This window comes from Scyliorhinus torazame, chromosome 4 (genome assembly GCF_047496885.1).
Source record: "Scyliorhinus torazame isolate Kashiwa2021f chromosome 4, sScyTor2.1, whole genome shotgun sequence".
Classification (NCBI taxonomy): domain Eukaryota; kingdom Metazoa; phylum Chordata; class Chondrichthyes; order Carcharhiniformes; family Scyliorhinidae; genus Scyliorhinus; species Scyliorhinus torazame.
Window position 1 is genome coordinate 220,069,158 of NC_092710.1, and position 23,359 is coordinate 220,092,516.

General features: G+C 46.9%; 1 protein-coding gene across 1 annotated transcript in view; it reads right to left on the minus strand.

Annotated features, from left to right (window-relative positions):
* LOC140410770 (synaptotagmin-like protein 2) overlaps positions 1-23,359 on the minus strand; it is a 361,907-nt gene that overhangs the window by 31,635 nt on the left and 306,913 nt on the right. Inside the window, exons 10-14 of the mRNA XM_072499365.1 lie at positions 18,722-18,897; positions 11,764-11,866; positions 9,294-9,455; positions 4,714-4,792; positions 3,512-3,611 (exon numbers count right to left, since the gene is read on the minus strand). Coding sequence (XP_072355466.1) covers positions 3,512-3,611; positions 4,714-4,792; positions 9,294-9,455; positions 11,764-11,866; positions 18,722-18,897 — 620 coding nt within the window. The remainder of the gene's footprint in view (positions 1-3,511; positions 3,612-4,713; positions 4,793-9,293; positions 9,456-11,763; positions 11,867-18,721; positions 18,898-23,359) is intronic.

Genomic DNA, 23,359 nt, shown 5'->3' on the forward strand with positions numbered 1-23,359 from the left:
AGTGCTAACCACTGTGCTACCGTGAAAGTGAACCTTCGGAAAGCAACGGATCCTGACGGTCGTGCACTCAGATCCTGCATGGACCAACGAGGGGGAGGGGGGGGGGGGGGGGGTCACAAACACCTTCAACCTCTCCTTACTCCATTCTGAAGTTCCCACCTGCTTCATGAAACCACAACAGCGCCTATACTTCCTCAGGAAACTAAGGAAATTTGGCATGTCCACATTAACCCTTACCAATTTGTACAGATGCACCATAGAAAGCATCCTATCAGGCTGCATCACAGCCTGGTATGGCAACTGCTTGGCCCAAGACTGAAAGAAACTACAGAGTCATGAACACAGCCCAGTCCATCACACGAACCTGCCTCCCATCCATCCACACTGTCCACACCTCCTGCTGCCTTGGGGAAGCGGGCAGCATAATCAAAGACCCCTCCCACCCAGGTTATTCTCGCTTTCAACATTCTTCCATCGGGCAGGAGATACAAAAGTCTGAGAACACGCACTAATAGGTTCAAAAACAACGGGCTGGATTCTTCACCGTCGGGATGCTCCATTTTGCCAGCAGCCCTGGGGTTTCGCGACGGTGTGGGGCTGCCCCACAATGGGAAATCCCATGGACCAGCTGGTGAAACGGAGGATCCCGCCAGCGTGCTGAACCAGTAACCCGCCCAGCTTCTTCCCCGCTATTACCAGACTCCTGAATGATCCTCTTGTAGACTGATCTGACCTCTTCACACATTTTCTCTACTGAAGATGTGGTACTAAACTCCTTATGCTCACCCAAAGCTTGTGTGTATGTATTTACATTGTGTATTTATGCATGTCCTATGTTTTTCATGTATGGAATGATCTGTCTAGACTGTACACAGAACAATACCTTTCACTATACCTCGGTACACGTGACAATAACTCAAATTCAATTCAATTCAAGCTCCCTTCCGATAACCCAGCATCTGGACCATATATTCTGTGGGGTTTCTGTTCTCGATGCTCTACAGTAGCCCCACAATACAGAGATTTGGCGACGAGACCGGTTCTCCTGGTCCTCAATCTTCCCCTTCAGTGCCCCTTGCATCACCAATCTTGCCACTTCTGTTTCCAGGGAGGCAATTCCCTGGACAAATCCAATCCAATCAAATCCAGTCACTCTGGTCGGGCGCCGCTTTTTCTAGGTCCCTGATTGTTGTGTTCTGTACTTCCAGTCGCCGCCCTGTTTTCTCCAACGCAACCTTGAAGGGTGCCAAAGGGTCTGTGACCACCGGCTTCACTGTCACCATCGTTTCCAGCTTGATGGCATCTCTGTGATTTTGGAGCTTCTGTGTCATGAGATCCATCCATTCACTATCAGTGGATAGTCCGGCGTGGTCCCGGCAGCCCAGCTTGCTCAGGTGTGGCCGGCTCCGACCTGCCATCATCCCGTTCCTCCTCGCCAGGCTTTGGGTGACTCTGCCAACCCTTCAGGTCTTGGAGTTAATGCCAATCATTTCTCGGTGGTTGGGGCTGTCTTGTGAGGAAGCGGGTGGGGGTGTGTGCAACTGGTTTGGTGGGCTATCCTCATGTTAAAAATACAATTTTTCTGAGTTCCCAGAGGAGAGCCACTTCCCCTGCAACTGCTCAGCACATCCCCCTCACCGGAAGTCCAGCTCTGCTGTTTTTAAGCCACAAATAATTATCTAACATCCTCGATCTCTTCGGTTTGAGGAGGAGGGAAGGATGGAAACACTACAGCAATGCAATGTTTGGGGCTTTACTGTTCTTAGACACTGGGTTCTCCATAACTCCCTTCTCAGTTGTCATGAATGAGCCGACTCCTCCCAGAATCCTCCTCACCCACTTCTCACCGCTACCCTCGGCTGGATGCCCTCCAATTAAATTTTCTAAGTGTGGGGAATTGCACTTTGCTTCCCGCAGCAGACCACACCTTGAAGTTTTGGGGAAAATTGTGCCCATAAACTCTGTTTCTTTCTCTACAGATGCTGCCAGACATGCTGGTATTCCCAGGACTTCTGGTTTTTATTTATGATTCCATGTGGATCCTTTGCTTTTGGTCAAGTATTCCTCCAGTTTTCTTTAAATGTCTATGAACTTTTCAATTCAAGTGTCGGCTTCACTGTCATCTTCGGGATTTAAGCATCAGGACACACTTGGTTCCTGCAATTTTCCCCTCACAATTGCATTCAGCATGGTGAACGATAAAATTTGTATTTTCTCTGCTTAACGCAGATCTGGCTAGCATTAATTTCCTTTGGCTCTCTCCATTCAGTGAGCTGCAGTCCACAGAAGACCAAATATGCATTTGCCTATGGCTGCTCTCAAACTGAATATTCCTACTTCTATCAACAAACATACACCAATCAATTAAACAAAAATAATCACTATCTCTCCGGCAAGGCGGCATGTTCTGGAATGGTCTCAAACAGAAATGTGAATGAATTATTTCACCTTCAATATAATTCTTTAACTTTGTAACCCGTATCAATAATTAATATTTGGGGTGGCGCAGTGGTTAGCACTGCTGCTTCACGGTGCCAAGGATCCAGGTTTGATCCTGGCCCCGGGTCACTGTCCGTGTGGAGTTTACACATTCTTCCCGTGTCTGTGTGGGCCTCACCCCCACAACCCAAAGATGTGCAGGGTAGGTGGATTGGCCATGCTAAATTGCCCCTTAATTGGAAAAGAAAATGAATTGGTCACTTGAAATTTATTTTTAACAAATAAAATAATAATTTATATTTGTAATGGCGTTTTCTGACCCCATTTTTCCAGAGTGGCTGGCTCTGTTAGAGAACTCTCTTGTTTACAACCTTCCTTTGATCTAGAAACTATCTACACAATTCAAATCTTTTATTGAAGTAAGTGTAGACTCCATTACAAGCCTCAAGAGATAATTCATTCATTGTTACCCTTCTACTTCTTACCTTGCAAGATAAACATTAATTTGCTTTTAAACTGTAATTTAATCCAAGCTTCAGGGTCGCTCATCAGTTTCTCATTCAGAAGCTCCCATTTATCTACAGTTAAATCCTTCATTCCTAGACCTAAAGATATTTAACGATGAACCAGATTTTCCAAAACAATGAGGGTCAGTCAATAAACCAAGTTGGAGGGAAGGAAGAGAAAGGAATGGAACTGCAGCTGGTTGGTGAGCAAATAGAAGGAGCAGTGCTCCGAGAAATCCTCTCACCAGATAATGTACTGAATTTCTTTGAGAGATAATGAAGAAGGAGGCATCAATTCTTGAAGGCGTGCATCAACCAAGTTCAATTTAAAAACCTTTGCAAAACCCAAGAGCAAATATCAATTCTGCTTTTAAAGTGTACTTTTAAATGGAAAGGAGCTTCAAAATTTAATGTCCTCTTGTAACCTCTACAGCAAAGTTTTTAGCGGAGTTATGTAAAGCATCACCAGAGACTTTTGAATGTATTCACTGCATGTTCTATTTAATATTTCCAAATAACTGCAGTATACAAAAAAATTATACTGTTCTGAGTCGAACAGAACTTACCATCTCACAAAAGAATCCACACCACCAGGTTTTAGTGGCTGTAACTGTGTCGCTTCTTTCAGCCATATATGAACTTCCCCATTGAGTGGTCCGTTCCCATCTAAAGAAGGAAATTGCACATTATCTGTTATACATTGATTGTTTCAAGAAAACTTGAACACAATATCTGTTACCAAAACTTAAATGAATGAGTTTGCGCTTTTCTCATGTAAATGGTCTGAAGTTAACAACACAATTTACCCAGATGTGAGGGTTGGGGAGGAGGGAAATATAGGAACAATTACTCTATTTAGATTCTGAACAAAATCAATTGCAGTAAGAGACAGAATTTACCGACCATTTTATTTTCTTGGTTATATTTAATACTGTTTATTCTAGAGAATAGGCTTATGTGAATAGTGACTTAACCCCATCATCTTGCTCCTCCACTAAAGTTTCCTTTTAACCTTGTAGTTCAATATTTTGGTACCAGGAGTATATCAGGAAGGGTTACAATTGCAAGGTTGCATTTTGTAACCTGAAGCGAGTATACCATTAAGATATTTAAACTGCATTTCTAGATACTAGCATTGTATTTTTGAGAGTGTGTGTGTGTGTGTGTGTGTGGGGGGGGGGGGGGGGTGGAGAGGGGACAGCATTGTTACACTAGTTTATTAATGCTATAAACTTTATTGCACGCATAAGGTAACATTTTGCTTATCTTCTTGCAGACCCAGGTGGCCTGAAACAAAATAGTTCAGGTATCTGTCAATCAATCCTATGCATTGATTTTTTGAGAGTAAAAGAGAAAAAGAACAGAAGAATGTGTCATCATAAGAACATGACCTCAGCTCCCTTAATTCCCTTAATACTCAAAAGATCTATCAGTCCATATCTTGAATCTACTCCATGACTATGCATTTACATATGGAGAATTCCAAAGAATGACAACCCTTTGAGTAACAAAATTTCTTCTCATCTCATTCCTAAATGCCTGGCTTTTTTATTCTGAGGTTGCCCCCATATTATATCTTCTCTAGCCAAAGGAAATATCTTCTTAGATCTACCCTGTCGCACCCTTTAAGAATTTCCAATGTTTCAGTTAGAGCCCCTCTCACTCTTCTAAACTCCAAGGTGGAGAAATCATAATGGATTTCCACCGGGTTTAAATAGCGTTTGATTGGAAACACTGATCCTAGTGTTACAAATGAAAGGGAGATTACCTATTAAGTCAGCTGGAATATACTTGAGAGCCACACAGATTTCTCCTTGATTGATGTTTCCCTCAGGTAGATTGGATGGCTGAGAGTGAATAGAAATTAGATCACATAATATTAGATAAAGATGGCAGTCCACGGTATTTATGTTCTAATTAATTCAGATGTTTTGGTACACATTGCCACGATGGACACCTCCAATAGATTATCCTACAATTATACCACAATATTTAAAAGTACAATGCATCACTGGTGGACCCAGGTTACCTAAATTGAGCAGTAGATCATTGCATGTGCATGCTTGCGTATTTGTGCAAAGCCCCATGCCCTTGGTTATTTTTTATTTTTATTTTCAAAGACAGTAGGTAACAGCAGTCACTTTTATTTACCATTAAAAATATTGAAAGTAGGTCTATAAGGTTTTCGGACTCTAAAGTGTAACTTGGCATTAGTGTCACATTTCAGCAATTTTTAAAAAGTATATTTTTATTCAACATTTTCAATTTTAAACATAACAATAGGACAATAACAAACAACCCAAAACCAGCCCCACATCCCCAAACTGAAAAATCCCCACCAAAGTCCGTCCCCCAACCCCCAACTCCCTCCTCCTCCTCCCCACCACCCCAGCAACTCTGGGTGATCAGGGGCGAAATTCTCCCCCAACGGCGGGATGCCCGCCGACTGGCGCCAAAGCCGGCGCCAATCAGACGGGCATCGCGCCGGCCCAAAGGTGCGGAAGGCTCCGCATCTTTGGCGGCCTAGCCCCAACATTGAGGGGCTAGGCCGACGCCGGAGGGATTTCCGCCCCGCCAGTTGGCGGAAATGGCGTTTGTTTCCCCGCCAGCTGGCGCGGAAATGCGGCGCATGCGCGGGAGCGTCCGCGGCCGCTGTCAGTTTCCCAGCGCATGCGCGGGAGCGTCAGCGGCCGCTGTCAGTTTCCCGCGCATGCGCAGTGGGGAGAGTCTCTTCCGCCTCCGCCATGGTGGAGGCAGTGGCGGAGGCGGAAGGGAAAGAGTGCCCCCACGGCACAGGCCCGCTCGCGGATCGGTGGGCCCCGATCGCGGGCCAGGCCACCGTGGGGGCACCCCCCGGGGTCAGATCACCCCGCGCCCCCCCCCCCAGGACCCCGGAGCCCGCCCACGCCGCCTGGTCCCGCCGGTAAATACCAGGTTTGATTTACGCCGGCGGGACAGGCAATTCCTGGGCGGGACTACGGCCCATCCGGGCCGGAGAATCCAGCGGGGGGCCCCGCCAACCGGCGCGGCCGGATTCCCGCCCCCGCCCAATCTCCGGGAGCGGAGACTTCGGCGGGGGCGGGGGCGGGATTCACGGCGGCCAACGGCCATTCTCCGACCCGGCGGGGGGACGGAGAATGACGCCCCTGATCTTTAAAGTACAGAATAAACAGCTGCCATCTCCAGTAGAACCGGTAGAACCCCTCGATTGCCGCCCTCATGGTGTATGTGGCTTTCTGCTCAGAATGGCGACCCAAGAGCAGGATTCCTTGGGGATCCCTCACAATCCTCACCGTGCATAAACTTGCATGGCAAAGGATTGGGAATCGTTTCCTGGGAGCACAAATCAGATGCAATTCAACTCCGGCGGGAAAACATTATCTCCCAAACGGAGGATCCCATCTTTTTGGAATAAAATGTCCAAAGATGCACGGTAGCCTTGTGGATAGCACAATTGCTTCACAGCTCCAGGGTCCCAGGTTCGATTCCGGCTTGGGTCACTGTCTGTGCGGAGTCTGCACATCCTCCCCGTGTGTGCGTGGGTTTCCTCCGGGTGCTCCGGTTTCCTCCCACAGTCCAAAGATGTGCAGGTTAGGTGGATTGGCCATTCTAAATTGCCCTTCGTGTCCAAAATTGCCCTTAGTGTTGGGTGGGGTTACTGGGTTATGGGGATAGGGTGGAGGTGTTGACCTTGGGTCGGGTGCTCTTTCCAAGAGCTGGTGCAGACTCGATGGGCCGAATGGCCTCCTTCTGCGTTGTAAATTCTATGATGTGCAGGTTAGGTGGATTGGCCATGCAAAATTGCACTTAGTGTCCAAAGAAGGGCTGGGGCTGCTGGGTTGTGGGGATAGGGTGGAGGTGTCAGCTTGGGGTGGAGGTGTCAGCTTTCTAGGGGCCGGTGGAGGTTCAATGGGCCGAATGGCCTCCTTCTGCACTGTATATTCTATGATCAATGATCTATAATAACATTTGCTCCTGCTCTTTTTCAGAGATCATTGGATCAAATTTAAGTGAATGGGGTGATAAGTTATTTAGATGATATACTCATCACTCGTTCAAATGAACAGGAACACTTGGAGAATTTGGGAGGTTCCCTGAAGCAGTTACAGTGCCACAGCCTGAGAGTTAAAAAGGAAAGTGCGACTTTTTCAAGTCAATCATAAATTACCTTGATCATATTATCGATAAAAATGGTGACACAAGATACCCAAGAAGATGGTAGCAATCTTAGAAGCACCACATCCTCAAAATGTGACACAATTAAGGCCGAATCTAGGATTGATCAATTATTATTGATAATAATACGGTTGAAGCCTTTACACACTTTGCCAAACAGGTATGGCATGGTCAAAAGAATGCGAAAATACATGCAATGAGGTAAAAGATGCCTTACAGAAGTTAGAGTGGTTGGTTCTCTACAACCCCAAACTGAAGTTACAACTTACAATGTGCAGTTGTCTCGCACATAATGCCTTCAGGAGAGGAACGGCTGATATAATTTTTTCACGTACTCCTACTAGCGCAGAAACAAATTAAACTCAGTTAGAAAAAGAGGCATTGAGCATCATTTTCAGTGCCCCCTGAATTGGCATCATTTTACTCCATTGTCAGATCATCGACTCTTGATGACAATCTTTGGGCCTTACAAAGGTATACCTTCTTTTGTAGCTAGTAGGTTACAAAGATGGTCTTTGATATTGTCAAAGCAAGTCAGAGCAGCAAGCAAATGCTGATGCTTTGTCAAGATTGCTGTTACAAGTCAAGCATGAATCTGAAGAACCATTCGTCAATATCCTCTATTTCTCACTCATGGATCGTGTACCTGTGACTTCACCTCAAGTTCAGAGATAGTGACCCAGTGATTTGAAACGTGATGGACTTGGTCCTAAAAAGAACGCTGTCAGACGTTCATCATAAGAAACATCCAGACCTCAAACCCTACACACAGTACAGAATGGAGTTTCTATTATAGGGAATCCATTATGATTATTCCTCCGTGCTTGCATAGTAAAATCCTTGATCAACTACATGAGGGACAAGCTGGTGTGGTACGGATGAGGCATGTAGTTATTTTTGGTAGCCAGGATTAGATGCTCAAATTGAAGATAAAGTAGGGCAATGTCAATCCTGTGCAAAACTAAGGAACACTCCACCATTACATCCATGGGAAATGGTCGACTCATCCATCGCAGAGAAAACACATTGATTATGCAGGTTCACTGGGGAGTCATATGTTTTTGGTGATTGTGGACACACACTCTAAATGGCTGGAAGTTAAGATCATTTAAAAAAATGTTTCCAATATAAGGGGCAATTTAGCATGGCCAATCCACCTACCCTGCAAATCTTTGGATTGTGTGGGTGAGACCCACGCAAACACGGGGAGAATGTGCAAACTCTATACAGACAGTGACCCGGAGCCGGGATCAAACCCAGGTCCTCGGTGCAGTGAGGCAGCAGTGCTAACCACTGCACCATCGTGCCGCCTGGAAGTTGCATGATGACTAAGCAGACCATTGAGAAACTAGACAAAATATTCACACGATTTGGAACATCGGAGCAGATTGTCAGTGACAATAGTACTCAGTTCACTTTGAAGGAGTTTGAGGGCTACTTGAAGGGAAACAGTATAAACCATATCAGGTCAGCTGTGCATCATCCTGCAACAAATGGAACGGGCAAACATTTTGTTCAATCGTTGAAATATTCCATCAAAACATCGAAGGACCAGAGAACATTGGAAAGAAGAGTGAACAAATTCCTAATGTCTTACCGGAACACTATATGCAACAACAGAGTTTACTGGCAGAACTGAGTGAATAACTACATCATAAGACAAGTTTTAAATCTTTATGGTTTGGGAAATAAATGAACTGCAATGGCACAGTATCAACAATTCTCCTGGTGTTATTTAGAGGAATTGAAGAAACCCATAGAAGCAAGTTTTTACATTTATTTTTTTACTTTCTTTAAGACCAGGTGGAACAGGTGCCCTCCCCCACCCCAAGCAGCAGGCACTTCAGTAACACCTTCCCATGGCATACCTGTCTGGTGGTGGCCTCTTGTTGTCTGACATTTCTCTGCAAACTGTTGGCCAGCTGCTGCTTTCCTTCATTGAGATCAAGACAGATTGCCACCTGCCTCAGTGCTCACCCACCCAATCCCCAGAGTCACAATGCATGGTGATAAGTTCCCAATACTACAATTTATATGTTTTTCGGGATCACTGGGAGTTTAAACTTTAAATCATTTTTCAAGAACTTGATTAAAACCCACGATTCAGGATGACTAATAGTTGTTGAACTGTATGGTTAAAAATGTATTTCTCATGCAAAAGGCAATTTTTACCTTTGACTGCAAGTTGTACCAGTTTGGCATGTTATCATTCCAGTCCCAATTACTCATCTCCACCTCTGTTTCACCAAGGAACACATTTCGACCAAGAGTATCATTGTGCCACACAGAGAGATTCAGTGTTCGATTCCGGAGCTCTTGCTTCTTTATTTTGTACTGAAAAGAATATTTCAATGAACATTAACTCAACCAATCCAGGATGTATTATAAGAGTTTCTGCAAAATTCTATACAAGTTATACTTACTGCTTTATCTGTGATTGTGCAATACAAGCGTTTCTTTTGATATTGCCCAAGGTTGTTTTATGTTAATTGGTTATTCTGATTACTCGTCGTTTTGACAGATTTAAAGATATTTATCTCAACCCAAAACAAGAGTGATGATACTGAAATTACCGAATAGCATTTTAGATGAGTATTATTTTATATCTTTGTCCATCGGGTTATCAGGATTGACAACATTAGATTCTTAGTCATGATTCTAAACTTGTAAAAATATTAAAAACGAAAATAGTATAAAAGAATAAATGTAATTATGCTAAAAAAAACAATGACTTCAGCACTCAGCACTGTAAATGTTTTCATGTTAGTTTTGGTCTGCTTGCTGGGGACCCAAGTCTCCCGATTACCTCAACAGTGACCACCAGTCCTGGTGACATTGCTGAAGCTGCTGAGCTGGCAACTCTCTGATTGGGCCAGCAGGTCTTGAGGATGGGCAGTGTTCCTTAGTAGAACTGCAGCTTTTGCAGCATCCACTGAACTGGCTGCTGTCTGCAAAATGAAACCTCAGAAACAAAACAAACAGAAAATGGTGGAAAAACTCAGCAGGTCTGGCAGCAGCTGTGGAGCGAGAGGGACAAAGTTAACGTTTCAAGTCCAATATGACATCTCTACGGGACCTCTTCACTTTTTACCAAATGAAGCTTCAGGTTCCTCTGCCAGCAAAATGGGGTCAAACCCCATTTACGGCCCAGGTAACAGGACTCCTGATATCTCTGGAAAATCCCGGCCTATGTTTCAATCAAATTATTGAGAAATCCACGTTAAGTTGCACATACCCTATCTACCTATGCCGTGAGAATTTAGTCATCAGGGGCGCGATTCTCCGACCCCCCACCAGGTCGGAGAATTGCCGGGGGCTGGCATGAACCCCGCCCCCACCGTGTCCCGAATTCTCCGCCACCAGAGATTCGGCGGGGGCGGGAATCGCGCCGGTCGGCGGGAATCGCGCCGGTCGGCGGGCCCACCCCCGGCGATTCTTCGGCCCGCGATGGGGCGAAGTCCCGCCACTTTCAACCCCCACCCGCCGGCGTGGATTAAACCTCCTTTTGAATGGCGGGATGAGGCGGTACGGGCAGGCTCCAGGGTCCTGGGGGGGGAGGGGGGGCGGTCTGGCCCCGGGGGATGCCCCCACGGTGGCCTGGCCCGCGATCGGGGCCCACCGATCTGCGGGCGGGCCTGTGCCGTGGGGGCACTCTTTTTCTTCCACCTTCGCCATGATCTTCACTGTGGCGGAGGCAGAAGAGACCCCCTCCCCTGCGCATGCGCGGGGATGCCGTGAGCGGCCGCTGACGCTCCCGCGCATGCGTCGCCCAGCGAAGACCTTTTGCCGCCGGCTGGCGTGGCGCCAAAGGCCTTTGCCGCCAGCCGGCGGAGCGGAAACCACTCCGGCGCGGGCCTCGCCCCTCAAGTTGAGGGCTTGGCCCCTAAAGTTGCAGATTCTTCTGCACCTTCGGGGCGGCCTGACGCCGGAGTGGTTCCCGCCACTCCATTACGCTGGAACCTCCCTCCCCGCCGGGTAGGGGAGAATCCCGCCCCAGGTATCCAAAGATAAGGTTAAGGTATCCTGTGTACAGAGCTACCACTGGAGTTGAACCAGTTAAACTCTCCCCTATGAGCCAATGTGGCAGATCAGTCATCAATAGCCCTGGAATTACTGAGTATGTCCAGCAGACCAACTCGATTGTAATCTTCCATTATTAGTTATGTCAAGTAAGTTGGAATGAACATAGTCCCAAACAGACCTTACTTATTCCCCCACTCACTCAAGAAGGATGATTACTCCCCTTTTCTTTATCATTGCTTTATCCTAAACTCAGCTTTGGAAGCAAGACACAGCTTTACTGGTGTATTTCGCATAGTTTTCCTTTCTAATATACCGATTCAATTTATTTTGTTTTTATTACATTTTTTTCAAACTCTCACTGCATAGGTTCCTTTCAGTTCTAGAACGTGGTGCTCAAGAACGCTTGTATTGAGTAGTTCCTGAAGAAAAATACACAATCACAGAACTCTGAAAGTGCAGAAAGAGGCCATTCAGCCCATCGTGTCTGCACCGGCACTTTGAATGAGCAATTCACTTAGTGCCATTATCCCAGCAGCAGGAGAGAGCAGTTTTTCTATATTTTGTATTAATTTGCAGATGGAAAGTAACCTACAAGCTCCAATTTCAAAAAAATACGTACCTTCAGAATTTCATTATAGTGAGGATTCAATGTAGCTTTCTTTACAGATGACTTGCGTTTGCTTGGTCGTGAACGATCAGGCAGAAGGTAGGTTTTTACGTACCTGTTTGAAGACAAAAAAAACCCTTCATAAGTACTAGTTTCTGGGAGTCATGCTTATATCTGATATATCAGCCTAAGACCTCAATCTCGGGCACCTCAACGAGTTTTTAAATATTTTGAATTTCAATAACCTTTTCAAAAGGGGGATTTCCTGTTCATAATAAGCAAGCTGGGAATAGCTTAAATACCTACAAATTGATATAAAAATGCATCATTACGTTGGCCTCTGAACACTGTGTCGGTTTTGGAATTTTAGTTGTAAAGTATATAAACCAATCAAGCATAATATAACATAATGTCAATCCTCTGACAGAATTCTCCTCCTGCATATAAAATCAATTGAGGGTGTCTTACATGTGATGGAGTATATGTCACTTTTCTATAAATGCTGGCTGAATTATCAATGTTTATTGAGGTTACAGCTGACCACCATTTTGAAAGTAATACCTTTTAGTAGCATCACCTTTCAAATTCCAACATTTCTTTCTCAGCTTATTTTCTGTCTCATTACATTTTATCACTGCACAATGTAGAGGTGTTTAGTGCATACTTATTCACTGTTCTCTTGAAATATTTTGCAGCTTGTTGTTTCATGTGCAGCAAAGACTAGCGTCAAATCAAATCATTTGATTTAGTTCCAGCCATAAGCTTATTATAAACATTTCAATGCCTCTGATATACTTTATGTGTGGTTTTGCGTGGACATTTTCCTTTCCTGGTCTCGCAATGGCACACACAGGACTCAAGCCATGAAAATGCCAATTAACTAATGCCAATTGGTAGGTGATGCTCGATCAATAACTCCAGAAGCGAGATTGGAGACAATTGAAGGCTTTATTACAATAGATGTTTCCCCCAGCATCGCAGGTACAGAAGGCAGCTGCTGGGGAGACACGGACTCTTATACTCCGCCTTACTGGACGGAACCAGCAGGCAGGCTTAACCAATGAAAACAGTACCTCCTACACCAATGGTCTTACAGCATTACAGGGTACCGTAATACCTCTAATGCCGACTACCACTGTAGGCAGATACTAAAAGTTGTATGAAATTGACCTCGGATATTACTGGCCCCGCCTCTCTGTGCTGGATGCACATGACCTCGATGCACCGTGTTTTTGTGATATCAAAGCTGAAATTTGGAACACACCAAGTAATTAAATTGTAGGCTCAAAATTGGACTCTCCTAGCAGTCCCATAATCTTTGAAATTGGCTGCATTCACAGAGTTGATTATTACAGAAAAGCTACTTTATAAGCAAATGATAGCGAAAGGAATTTTAAGGATTTCCCAAATTTACATTCGCCATGGAATCTGACTAGTTTTGCATTTTAAAATTTTCTTTCAAATGCAATGCATATAAACTGGAGATAGAGTTTGCTAAACACAATATAGTTAAAATACCTTTTAAATGTCATGAGTTAAAGATACTGGGCGCGATTCTCCGCTCCCGCGACTAAGTGCCTACGCCGTTGTGAACGCCGTTGAGGTTCACGACAGTGCGAAACGGCCCCGATCTCAACCGCTTCAGGGCCCGAAAATGGGCTGGGATCGGGGTTGCGAGAAACTCGGGGGCAGGTCGCGAAAGCAGCTTCGTCAGCGCGCGCCGGGCATTGGCGCCGCATAAAAGCACCACCATGTAAATGACACGGCCAGCGCCACGTAACTGGCGTCACCCGCGCATGCGTGGTTGCCGTCCTCCCTGAGGCCGCCCCGCAAGAAGATGTTGGATGGATCTTGCGGGTGGCGGAGGAAAGGAGGTCCTCCTTCAGAGAGGCCGGCCCGCCAATCGGTGGGCACCGATCGCGGGCTAGACCCCTTTGGAGTCCTACCCCGGTGAAAGATCCCCCCTTGCCCTCCCACAGGCCGCCACCCCAGCATTCCCGTGCTGTTACCGCCGGCAGCCACCAGGTGAGGATGGCGCCAGCGGGAAGCCGTTGTTTTGGGCAGGCCGCTCGGCCTATCCGGGCCGGAGAATAGCAGGTGTAGCGGAGACTCGCCATTTTGGGTGTCCCGGGCGATTCTCCGGCCTGCGCCGCGCAGAACTCGACAGGGCCGTTCTCGCCGCTTGGGTGAATCACGGGAGGGCGTCGGACCGGCGCGCCAGGGGATTCTCCCAACCGGTGCGGGAGCGGAGAATCGCGTCCACTGTATAGTCTAAATAAATTCTAATTGGATACTCATTAGGAATGCTTCATAAAAACTTCAAAAGGCATGAGTAATTAAATCTATTCAAGGATTATTACAGATTAGCCAGTTATCAACAACATAACATGTCATTCATCTTGTTCAGTTGGCACAACTGCAGTTCAGAGAGAAAGTGCCTGAAGAAAAATGCCCATTGCCTGCTGTGAATACATCCAATTAATGTGCACAAGAAAACCTATGCAAATTGAAAGGAGGCTCAGGTCTTATATTAAGAGCTGACAAATGCATATGTATTGACAATTAAGTAAAACGCCTGAGATAAGAATCAATCTGACTTGGCAGATAATGGAACAAATTTCAAGACTGTCAACAGCAATTAACAGGAAGCTCAAGCACTAACATACACCTAAGAATACAAGAAGTAGGAGCAGGAGTAGACCATTCGGCACCTCGAGCCTGCTTCATGATTCAATATGAGCATAGCTGATCTTCTACCTCAACTGTGCATTCCTGCCTGTCGCCAGTATTCATGGATTCCCTGGCGGACTCAAAATCTATCAATCTCAGTCTTGAATAGTCTCAATGCTGGAACATCCACATCCCTCTGGGATAGATAAGTGAACTTATCAACAACCTCTAACATCACATTGTCAATGCTGATAGATTATAGTATTGCATCATGGATTATGACATTTGTATTCCTGACGCTGATGGTCAAATAAAACTCTTTACTGGCACCAAAACCTCTGTCCCTTTGCCTCTGAAAGTGTTCCTTGTTAGGGAATGTTAGGATTGTCAGCAGAGAATAACTTTCTGATGAGGACTTGGTGTCCAGGAACTCAGTAAGGCTGCACAGCTTTCCGTGAGTTCTGGTTTGTAGGAAGATAGCCTGTGTAGATTAACTGCAGGGTTATGGCAGGAGTAAAGAGAAGAATATGAAAAAAAGCATCGGTGCCAGAATCCTGGGTGGGATTCTCCCAGCCCGTGGCCGGACCGGAGAATCCCTGCAACCGGGCCACGCCGCCCTGACGCCGGCACGCGATTCTCCGCAGACCGGTAATCAGCGGCGACGCGTTTGGCACGGCGCCGGTCGTGGGATGCTGTACGCGGCCGGACCGCCGATTCTCTGGCATGGATGGGCCGAGCAGCCGCTCTAAAGAGACAGAGACCCGCCGGCGCCGTCTACACCTGGTTGCAGCTGGTGGGAACTCTGCGCGCAGGGTCGGGGGCGGCCTGTTGGGGGGGGGGAAGGGGGGAGCTCAGACCCCGGGGGGTGGGCCTCCTATGGGGCCTGGCCCGCGATCGGGGCCCACCGATCGGCAGGCCGGCCTCTCGCTCCCTGGGCCTATTTTCTTCTGCGCCGGCCCCTGAACACCCGTGCCATGTTGTGTCAGGGCCGGCGCGTTGAGGGAGGCCACCGCACATGCGCGGATTGGCGGCGGCGCCACTGCGCATGTGCGGATCCCGCAGCGCACAGTTCGCGCCGGGATGGGAGGCTGGAGCGGCGTCAACCGCTCCAGCGCAATGCTGGCCCCCTGTAGGGGCCAGAATCGGTACTCCCAGCGGCCCGTTCATGTCGTCGCGAAACGCGACGCCGTTTCCGATGGCGTGGACACTCTGCCGCCGAATGGGAGAATCCCGCCCACTATTCTGTTTGGCCCATAGTAGGTGTCAAAGGGTTCCAACAGTGCCCCCATCATACCTGACCTTGTCCATCATGTTGCCGTGGAAAGAGGAGATCACACTGAGCAGCTCCGGCGGCCGCCATTTTCTCCAGCAGCGTAAATAGAACAGCACCACTGGCCTAATCAAATACCTTGGTGGGATTGTTCAAAGCATTTCTAAGTCAGTCTAAGAAGTTAATTTCAATTTTAGATCTTCCAGTTGCGAATTTAGGGTAGGTGCATTCAGTCATGTTCTGCAGTCTGACAAGACAACATGGTCAATTACTCGTCCCACAATGCTCAGCAGGGCGATACATTGATAGTTGTAGTGGTCACCATTGTTCTTGCACAAGATTGCAATATTTGCATCATGCACATCCTGGGGTACAGCCCCCTTCCTCCAGCAAAGACAGAGAAGCTTGTGTAGATGTTGCAGGAGTGCTGGCTTCTGGTGCTTGATGAGTTCAGATGGCATAGCAACATCACCTCGAGCTTTGGCAATGACAATTGAGCCAATGGCGGGGATTTCCTGGCCATTCACACTGGCAAGATCTTACGGTTGCGCCGATGGAGCACACTGCAGTGAGGGCAGCACTCGATGGGAAACCCCATTCACAACAGTGGGACCAGAGGATCCCGTCGCCGGCCACTGGCAAGCCGACCTTCGCACACCACAATACACCATGGAGGAAGAGGAAATTTCTATCCAATATCTTTGCTAAGCTCCTTCACTGTGGGTTCGATAGCCAGGCTTTCCGTAATAGACGGGTTTTCTATGGCATTTAGAGCTTCCTCGGTGACTGTGTTCTCCCTAGAGTACAACTGAGAATAGTGTTGCACCCATCTCCCCAACTGCTTACTGCTCTCAGTGATAGCTTCCCACTGCGATTTTCTCAATGGAGCTGCTTTTTCTTTTGCAGGTGGACCTTTTGCATTTTTGATCTCCTCATATTCTCTGTGTTGAAGGACTTCTGGATATCCTGGCATAGTTGTAACCGGTAGTCCGAGCAATCTATTGGACCTTACTTATAGCAATCCATAGTGGAATATGTTACTTTCAAAATTAATATGGAATTCTATTTATAATTTTTCCCCCCAGAGGATCTTTTATTATGAGATTATTAATTAAGCTGTTTCGGTGCACAATACTCTCCAAAATAATTTTATCCCTCGTTGGTTCCGTAGCATATTGGGCTTAAATTTCTGGGAGAGGCTCACTACCCCCCCACCCATTAGAAATACCAGTTGCAAACCAACTGACTTTCAAAAAAGTCTGTCCTGCTGTAGTATTATATTATGGTGGCTTTAAAAGTTGTGTTAGACTTGTGCATCTCAGTGGAAGTCCCGCCCTACAGTGGGCAGCACGGTAGCACACTGGGTAGCACAGTCGCTTCACAGCACCAGGGTACCAGGTTTGATTCCAGCATGGGTCACTGTCTGTGCGGAGTCTGTAAGTTCTCCCCGTGTCTGGTGGGTTTCCTCCGGGTGCTCCGGTTTTCTCCCACAGTCCAAGGATGTGCAGGTTAGGTGGATTGGCCATGCTAAATTGCTTTTAGGTTAGGTGGGGTTACTGGGTTACAGGGATGGGGTAGAGGTGTGGGCTTAAGTGGGTGCTCTTTCCAAGTGCCGGTGCAGACTCGATGGGCCGAATGGCCTCCTTCTGCACTGTAAATTCTATGATTCTACAGAGCTGGCAGGCAACCAGATTTTGGAGGCAGAGTGGAGAGGCACAAAGTAAGGTACAATTTTAGAGGGGTGTTCCCGATGTGCACAGGGCACGCCCCAAAGGATGTAGCCCCAATTTCCTCCTGCCCTTCTGACAAATTTATCAAAAACAGGGTCTTTCCACTCTTGCCCACCTCCTACCATCCTGCATATTTAAGGGCAGGTGGGCACCTCTCATATTAGAGGAACTGGGTCAGGGCTGGATTGAAAAGCAATGGGCTATATTGGATACCACACCCCTCTCCGCCATACCAAAAGCATGCCCAGTGGGGGGGGGGGAGTGCTGTAAAATGCAGCCTATTGTTCAAGGAATCCTTCATGAAGGCATTCTACTAATTTTCCGGACTGCCTTTGTGAATTTGATCCATCCAGTTTATGTGAAGATTAAAGTCCCCACAATTGTTGTATTGCCTTTGTCAAAAGTTTAATTATTCCTGGTTTACTGTTCAGTCCAATGGTATAACTTCTATTCAGAGGCCTATTCATTTTTCATTTCATATAACTCCCACCAGATTCATCCTAATCTTCACCAATGCGGATTCTTACTCTCTGATGTTCTGAGCCAAAATCCTTCTTCACTACAATGCTAATGTCATCCTTTATGGTCAGGGCTACTCCTCCTTTTCATTCTGTCTAAATGTTACATTCCCTGGAATATTTATTTCCCAACTTTGGTCATCTTGTAACCCAGATGTGACATATCTGCTTTGCATAGACAGATGCCACACATCAAATTAAAAATTCTTCTGAATATCTAAGAAGTTAATTTAACCTAATCCCCCGCCCACTAAATTGGCGTAGAATATTTGTACCAATCATAAATTGATGTCAAATGTCATTTTGCTTGAAGAGGATGCATTGTGAGCTGCAAGATCCTTCCATCTTGCATATACGTACTGAACTTTGGACATTTCATATGTTCCAAAACGTTGGTCAAGCAAGCAATAAACCGAAAAATCACAACTAGATTATTCTTAACCTACTGAGTGAACACAAATAACACATTGCTGTGAAGGGTTAAAATAATCAAGCCATTGCTCCTATCGTCTGTCTTTCAAAATAAGTCTGGTTCCTACAAAACACACCAATTGCACATACATTAATTCTGTCAAAGCAGAAAGTATTCAAGTAGAGTAGCATTCTCCACCAAGGAAACCAAAGTGTCAAAATTTAAGTAGAGAGCTGTCTTTTAAGAAAACCATATTTTATTTGTTGTGATAGTAAATCACCTGTGGCCTTGTAGATTTTTAAATTAATTTAGCAGAATGCTTGCAATTGTCAAGTTCCTGAAAAAAAATGGAAGGCAAGAGTTTACTTACGGATCGGATGTGTACTTTCTGATGTTAGCCACTGCCAACCCTCGACACTGTATCACTTGGATCTGGAATTCTTTTTTTGCTTCTTCATAATGGAATTTAAACTGTACAGCTCCCTGAATTGGAACATCTCCAAAGTCCCCAGCATCACTGTATAGACTCAGTAAGCTGCCACTCAGCTAGAACATAATAAAAGCAGAATTCAATATTTTATTACAAACATGAAATCCCAGAATTACAAACCACTAACTATGATTACTAAACCACTGTGATATAAAGTAGATATTACAAAGGACTGCAGAATTATTAAAATAATTGAATAGCCCGTCTATTTATTTGTAAAGCTGTTTAACAATAAAACCAGAATGAGCAACGATTTGTATCATTTCTTTATAGATGTCTGCTTCCAATTTCAGAAACAAACAGGCAGATTTAGCAAATGGGGTCAAATATATATTTTTGTAATTTGGCTTCAGGATATAGGCAACACAGGCAATGTCATATTTACTGTTCATCCGTATCTACCTTGAAACGAGCTATCCTGATCTTTTAACCACTGCTATCTGTACATGCCAGTTCTCCCCATTTTGATCTTAGAAAGCTGCTATAGGACTTTAGCCTGGAGTTGATGAAGGAATTTCCAAATAAAATTATGTTTTATAAGTATATTAAGCATTTTATAAGTATATATATATATATTTTGTTTAAAAAATAAATTCAAAGTACCCACTTCATTTTTTTCCAATTAAGGGGCAATTTATGATGGCCAATTCACCTTCCCTGCACATCTTTGGGTTGTGGGGGTGAGACCCATGCAGACACAGGGAGAATGTGCAAACTCCACATGGACAGTGACCCGGGGCCAGGATCAAACCCAGGTCCTCGGCGTTGTGAGGCAGCAGTGCTAACCAGTGCTCCACCGTGCTGCCCTGTGTTATAAGTATATTAAAGGTAAGAAGGAAAACAGGGAAAGAGTAGTGCCCCTTAGGGATCAAAGTGGCAATCTGTGTGAGGAGCCGTAAAACGTGGGTGAGGTTTTAAATTAGTTTTTTGCATTTGTGTTCACGGTGAAGGACAATGTAGGTATTGAAATAAGGGAGGGGGATTGTGATATAACTGAACAAATAAGCATTCAGAGGGAGGTATTAACGGATAAATCCCCAGGCCCAGACAAAATCTATCCAAAGCTGCTGTGTAAGGCAAGGGGGAGATTGCAGGGGTTCTGACGTTAATTTTCAAATCTTCTCTGGCCACACGAGAGGTACCAGAGGACTGGAGGATGGTTAATGTGGTACCATTACTCAGGAAGGAAAGTAGAGATAAACTGGAGAATTAAAGGCCAGTGAGTCTAACGTCAGTGGTAGGAAAAAATTCTGATACAAGAATTAATCTTCACTTAGAGAGGTAAGGATTAATCAAGCATAGTCAGTATGGCTTTCTCAAAGGAGGATAATGGGCTAAATTCTCCATTTGGGAGACTATGGGCTGGATTCTCCAATTTTGAGGCTATGTCCAGAGCATATGTCTAGTATTACGACCAGAAAGTCGGCGCCGATGCTCAGTCCGGTGGGGGGCTAGCAGCCGCTCCATGGAAAACCCCGCAGCTTAGCCTGCAGATATGGATGGAGAACTGTCGGGTCCATGGCCGCGCATGTGCACGGCGGCGACCTGCAGCGGTCGAGCTATACAACATGGCGCCGGCCGCGCATGGAGCCAGCCTGCCAGATAGTGCCCCCCTGTCACCCCCCTCACCACCACCGGACCACCCCCCCACCAGCCCCCACCAAAGCACCCCTGGCCAGTGGAGCGGCTCCCCTCCTCCTCTGCCGACTGTGGCGGCGCTGGACACATACCGCAGCCGCCATGCGAGGTTAACGAAAACTCAGAGCACAAGTGATCCACGCTGTCGGAAAGTCAGCCCATCGGGGGCGGAGCATCAGGGGAGGGCACAGTTGACATTCTGAGGCCATCCCAACGGTGTGCGGCGTACTCACCGATGACGCCGATTTGGAGGGGCGGAATATCCGAAAACAGGTGCCGCCACCTGCGTCAAAAGGGATTCTCCAGCCAATTGCCGAATGCGATTTCGGCTTCGGTAATTGGGGACTCCAGACCAATGTTCTCCCGACAGAGATGAGTTGCCTCCAATTTGTGCTCGCGCTGGCAGCAAGAATCCAGAGGTGATTACTATCTGTTGACATGCAAATTGTTGCATGGTGGAGATTGTGAGGGATTCCCTCGCAAATTTCGCTATCGGACCGCCATTTTGTGCGGGTAGCCTGATAGCAAGTCCAGCAGCTGACTCCCCTCGCCCCCCCACAATGCACTTCCGTCACCACCCCATGACAGATTTGCTGGGTCACCCCCTCTTTGGTGGGGAGTCTCTGTTGAGGGGGGGTATCTGGTGAGCACAGCTTAGCTACCAAAGGTAAGGGCCAAGTGCTGTGAAATGGGATGAGAATAGAGAAGTGTTTGTTGGCTGGCGCAGACACAATGGGCTGAATGGCCTATTTTTGTGCTGTAAAACTCTGACTCTATGAGCGGGATTCACCGCAATCGGTGAATTGGCCCGGCGCCAAGTACGGCGCGAACCACTCCGGCATCGGGTCAACCAGAAGTTGCGGAATTCTCCGCACTTCCGGGGGCTAGGCCGGCGCCGGAGGGGTTGGCGCCGCACCAGCCAGTGCCGAAGGGCCTGTGCCAGTTAGCGCATGCACAGAACCGCCGGCATGGTTTAGCGCATGTGCAGAACTGCCGGCATTGTTTAGCGCATGTGCAAACCGGACGGCGTATTCTGCACATGTGCAGGGGGGTATCTTCTCTGTGCCAGCCATGGCGAAGCCCTACAGGGGCCAACGCAGAAGGAAGGAATGCCCCCACAGCACAGGCCCGCCCGCAGACCGGTGGGCCCTGATCGCGGGCCAGGCCACCATTGGGGCCCCCTCCTGGGGCCTGATCCTCCCGCGCCCCCTCGAGGACTGCACCAGCCAGTCTGCCAACCAGGTTCGGCCGCGTGGGACCATGACCAATCCACGCCGGCGGGACTGGCCAGAAACCGACGGCCGCTTGGCCCATCGGGGCCCAGAGAATTGCCGGGGGGGGGGGGGGGCGCGGAAAACGGCCCCCGACCGGCATTGCGTGATCCCCACCCGAAAACCGGCACCAGAGAATACGGCAGCCGGCGTCGGAGCGGCAGGGCAGGATTCACGCCGCACCCCCCCCCGGGGATTCTCCGACCCAGCAGGTCTCAATCATGTGTGATTGAACAGGCAACTTAGCGATGTGGGTGTTTCCTTAACTTTCTACTCTGAACTTTTCAGTTCGAGAGGGAAGGATAGATATTACAGGGGAGCAATGAAACAAACTGCTCTTTCCTGCATGTTTTTGAGTCAGGCTTCCAACCTGTAACTTTGTCTATCAGATAAGTAACAGTAGTCCGTTAACCTTTGCCCTGCTCTTATAGCAATGGTGTTGATTATGGCTGGTCCAGTTCAAAGCATGGTCAATAAGTCCACATTAATATCGCATTGCTAGCTATCTTGGCAACTAAGCTTCCCACTAGATTATTTCAAATGCCATTAAGCCCAGGATTCTTTGAGTCTGCTAGCTCACGGCAGGATTCACAATGGCCCCTGGTATTGGGCATCGGGCAAAAATAGGGTTGCATCCCAGGTGTCAAACCCATTGCAAGTCACCTGGTCCGCCCTACCACCCATGACAGCTTTCCCATATCACCCCGCCGGGAACATGCAAAGTTCTGATCTGTATCTATTTCAATGCAATTATCAGGTTGGAAGCCTGACTCAGCAGCCTCCTGTGATGCCACTGTCCAGTCAGGAGTCCCGCTGGCGTGAATTGGTGCAAGTCCTATGAAACAGGGATCTGGTGGCTTGAACTTTGCATGGTGGCAAGGGTGTGAGTACCTTTTCTACTCTTGCCTCCAAGGTGCTGAAGGGTTCCTTCATGGGCGGTGGGGGTCGGGGGTCTTTCCTGGTATGGCGGTTGTTTGGCTGGTCTTCCCATCTGCAACCTTTCAATGTTGTTGTTAGTATGTCAATGTTAAAATCTACTGAGATTTATGTGAATTTTTTTCCATCTGTAGCCTTAAACCCTTCCAACTATCTGTTTAGCTGGTTTAGCTCAGTGGGCTAGACAGCTCATTTGTGAACTAATATGCACAAGGCCAGCAGTACGGGTTCAACCTCGTACCAGCTGAGGTTATTCATGAAGGCCCGCCTTTGCCTTTCACCTAAGGTGTGGTGATCCTCAGGTTAAACCACCACCTCAAAGGGGAAAGCAACCTATGGTCATCTGGGACCATGGTGACTTTACCTTTACCTTAACCGTCTGTCAGTATGCCAAGTTCAAAGATCTGTGAGATGGAAGTACAAGTGTCTGTGAGTATACTTTTGAAGTGTTTTTTCACTGTCGGCTTCATAGCCCTTTAACTCACTGAAACCTCTCTCCGTGCTTTGAAGCCTAAAAGCTTTGAACTGCATTGTTTACATTCAATTTCACAGACCTTGCTTTTTAAAAGCTTTTTGATTGACAGGTCCAGGCAGTTTCAAAGGAAGGATTACCATTGTTTATTTATATAGCTCTATATAACTCCAAGGAGCAGCTGTTTCTCTAACTACAGTT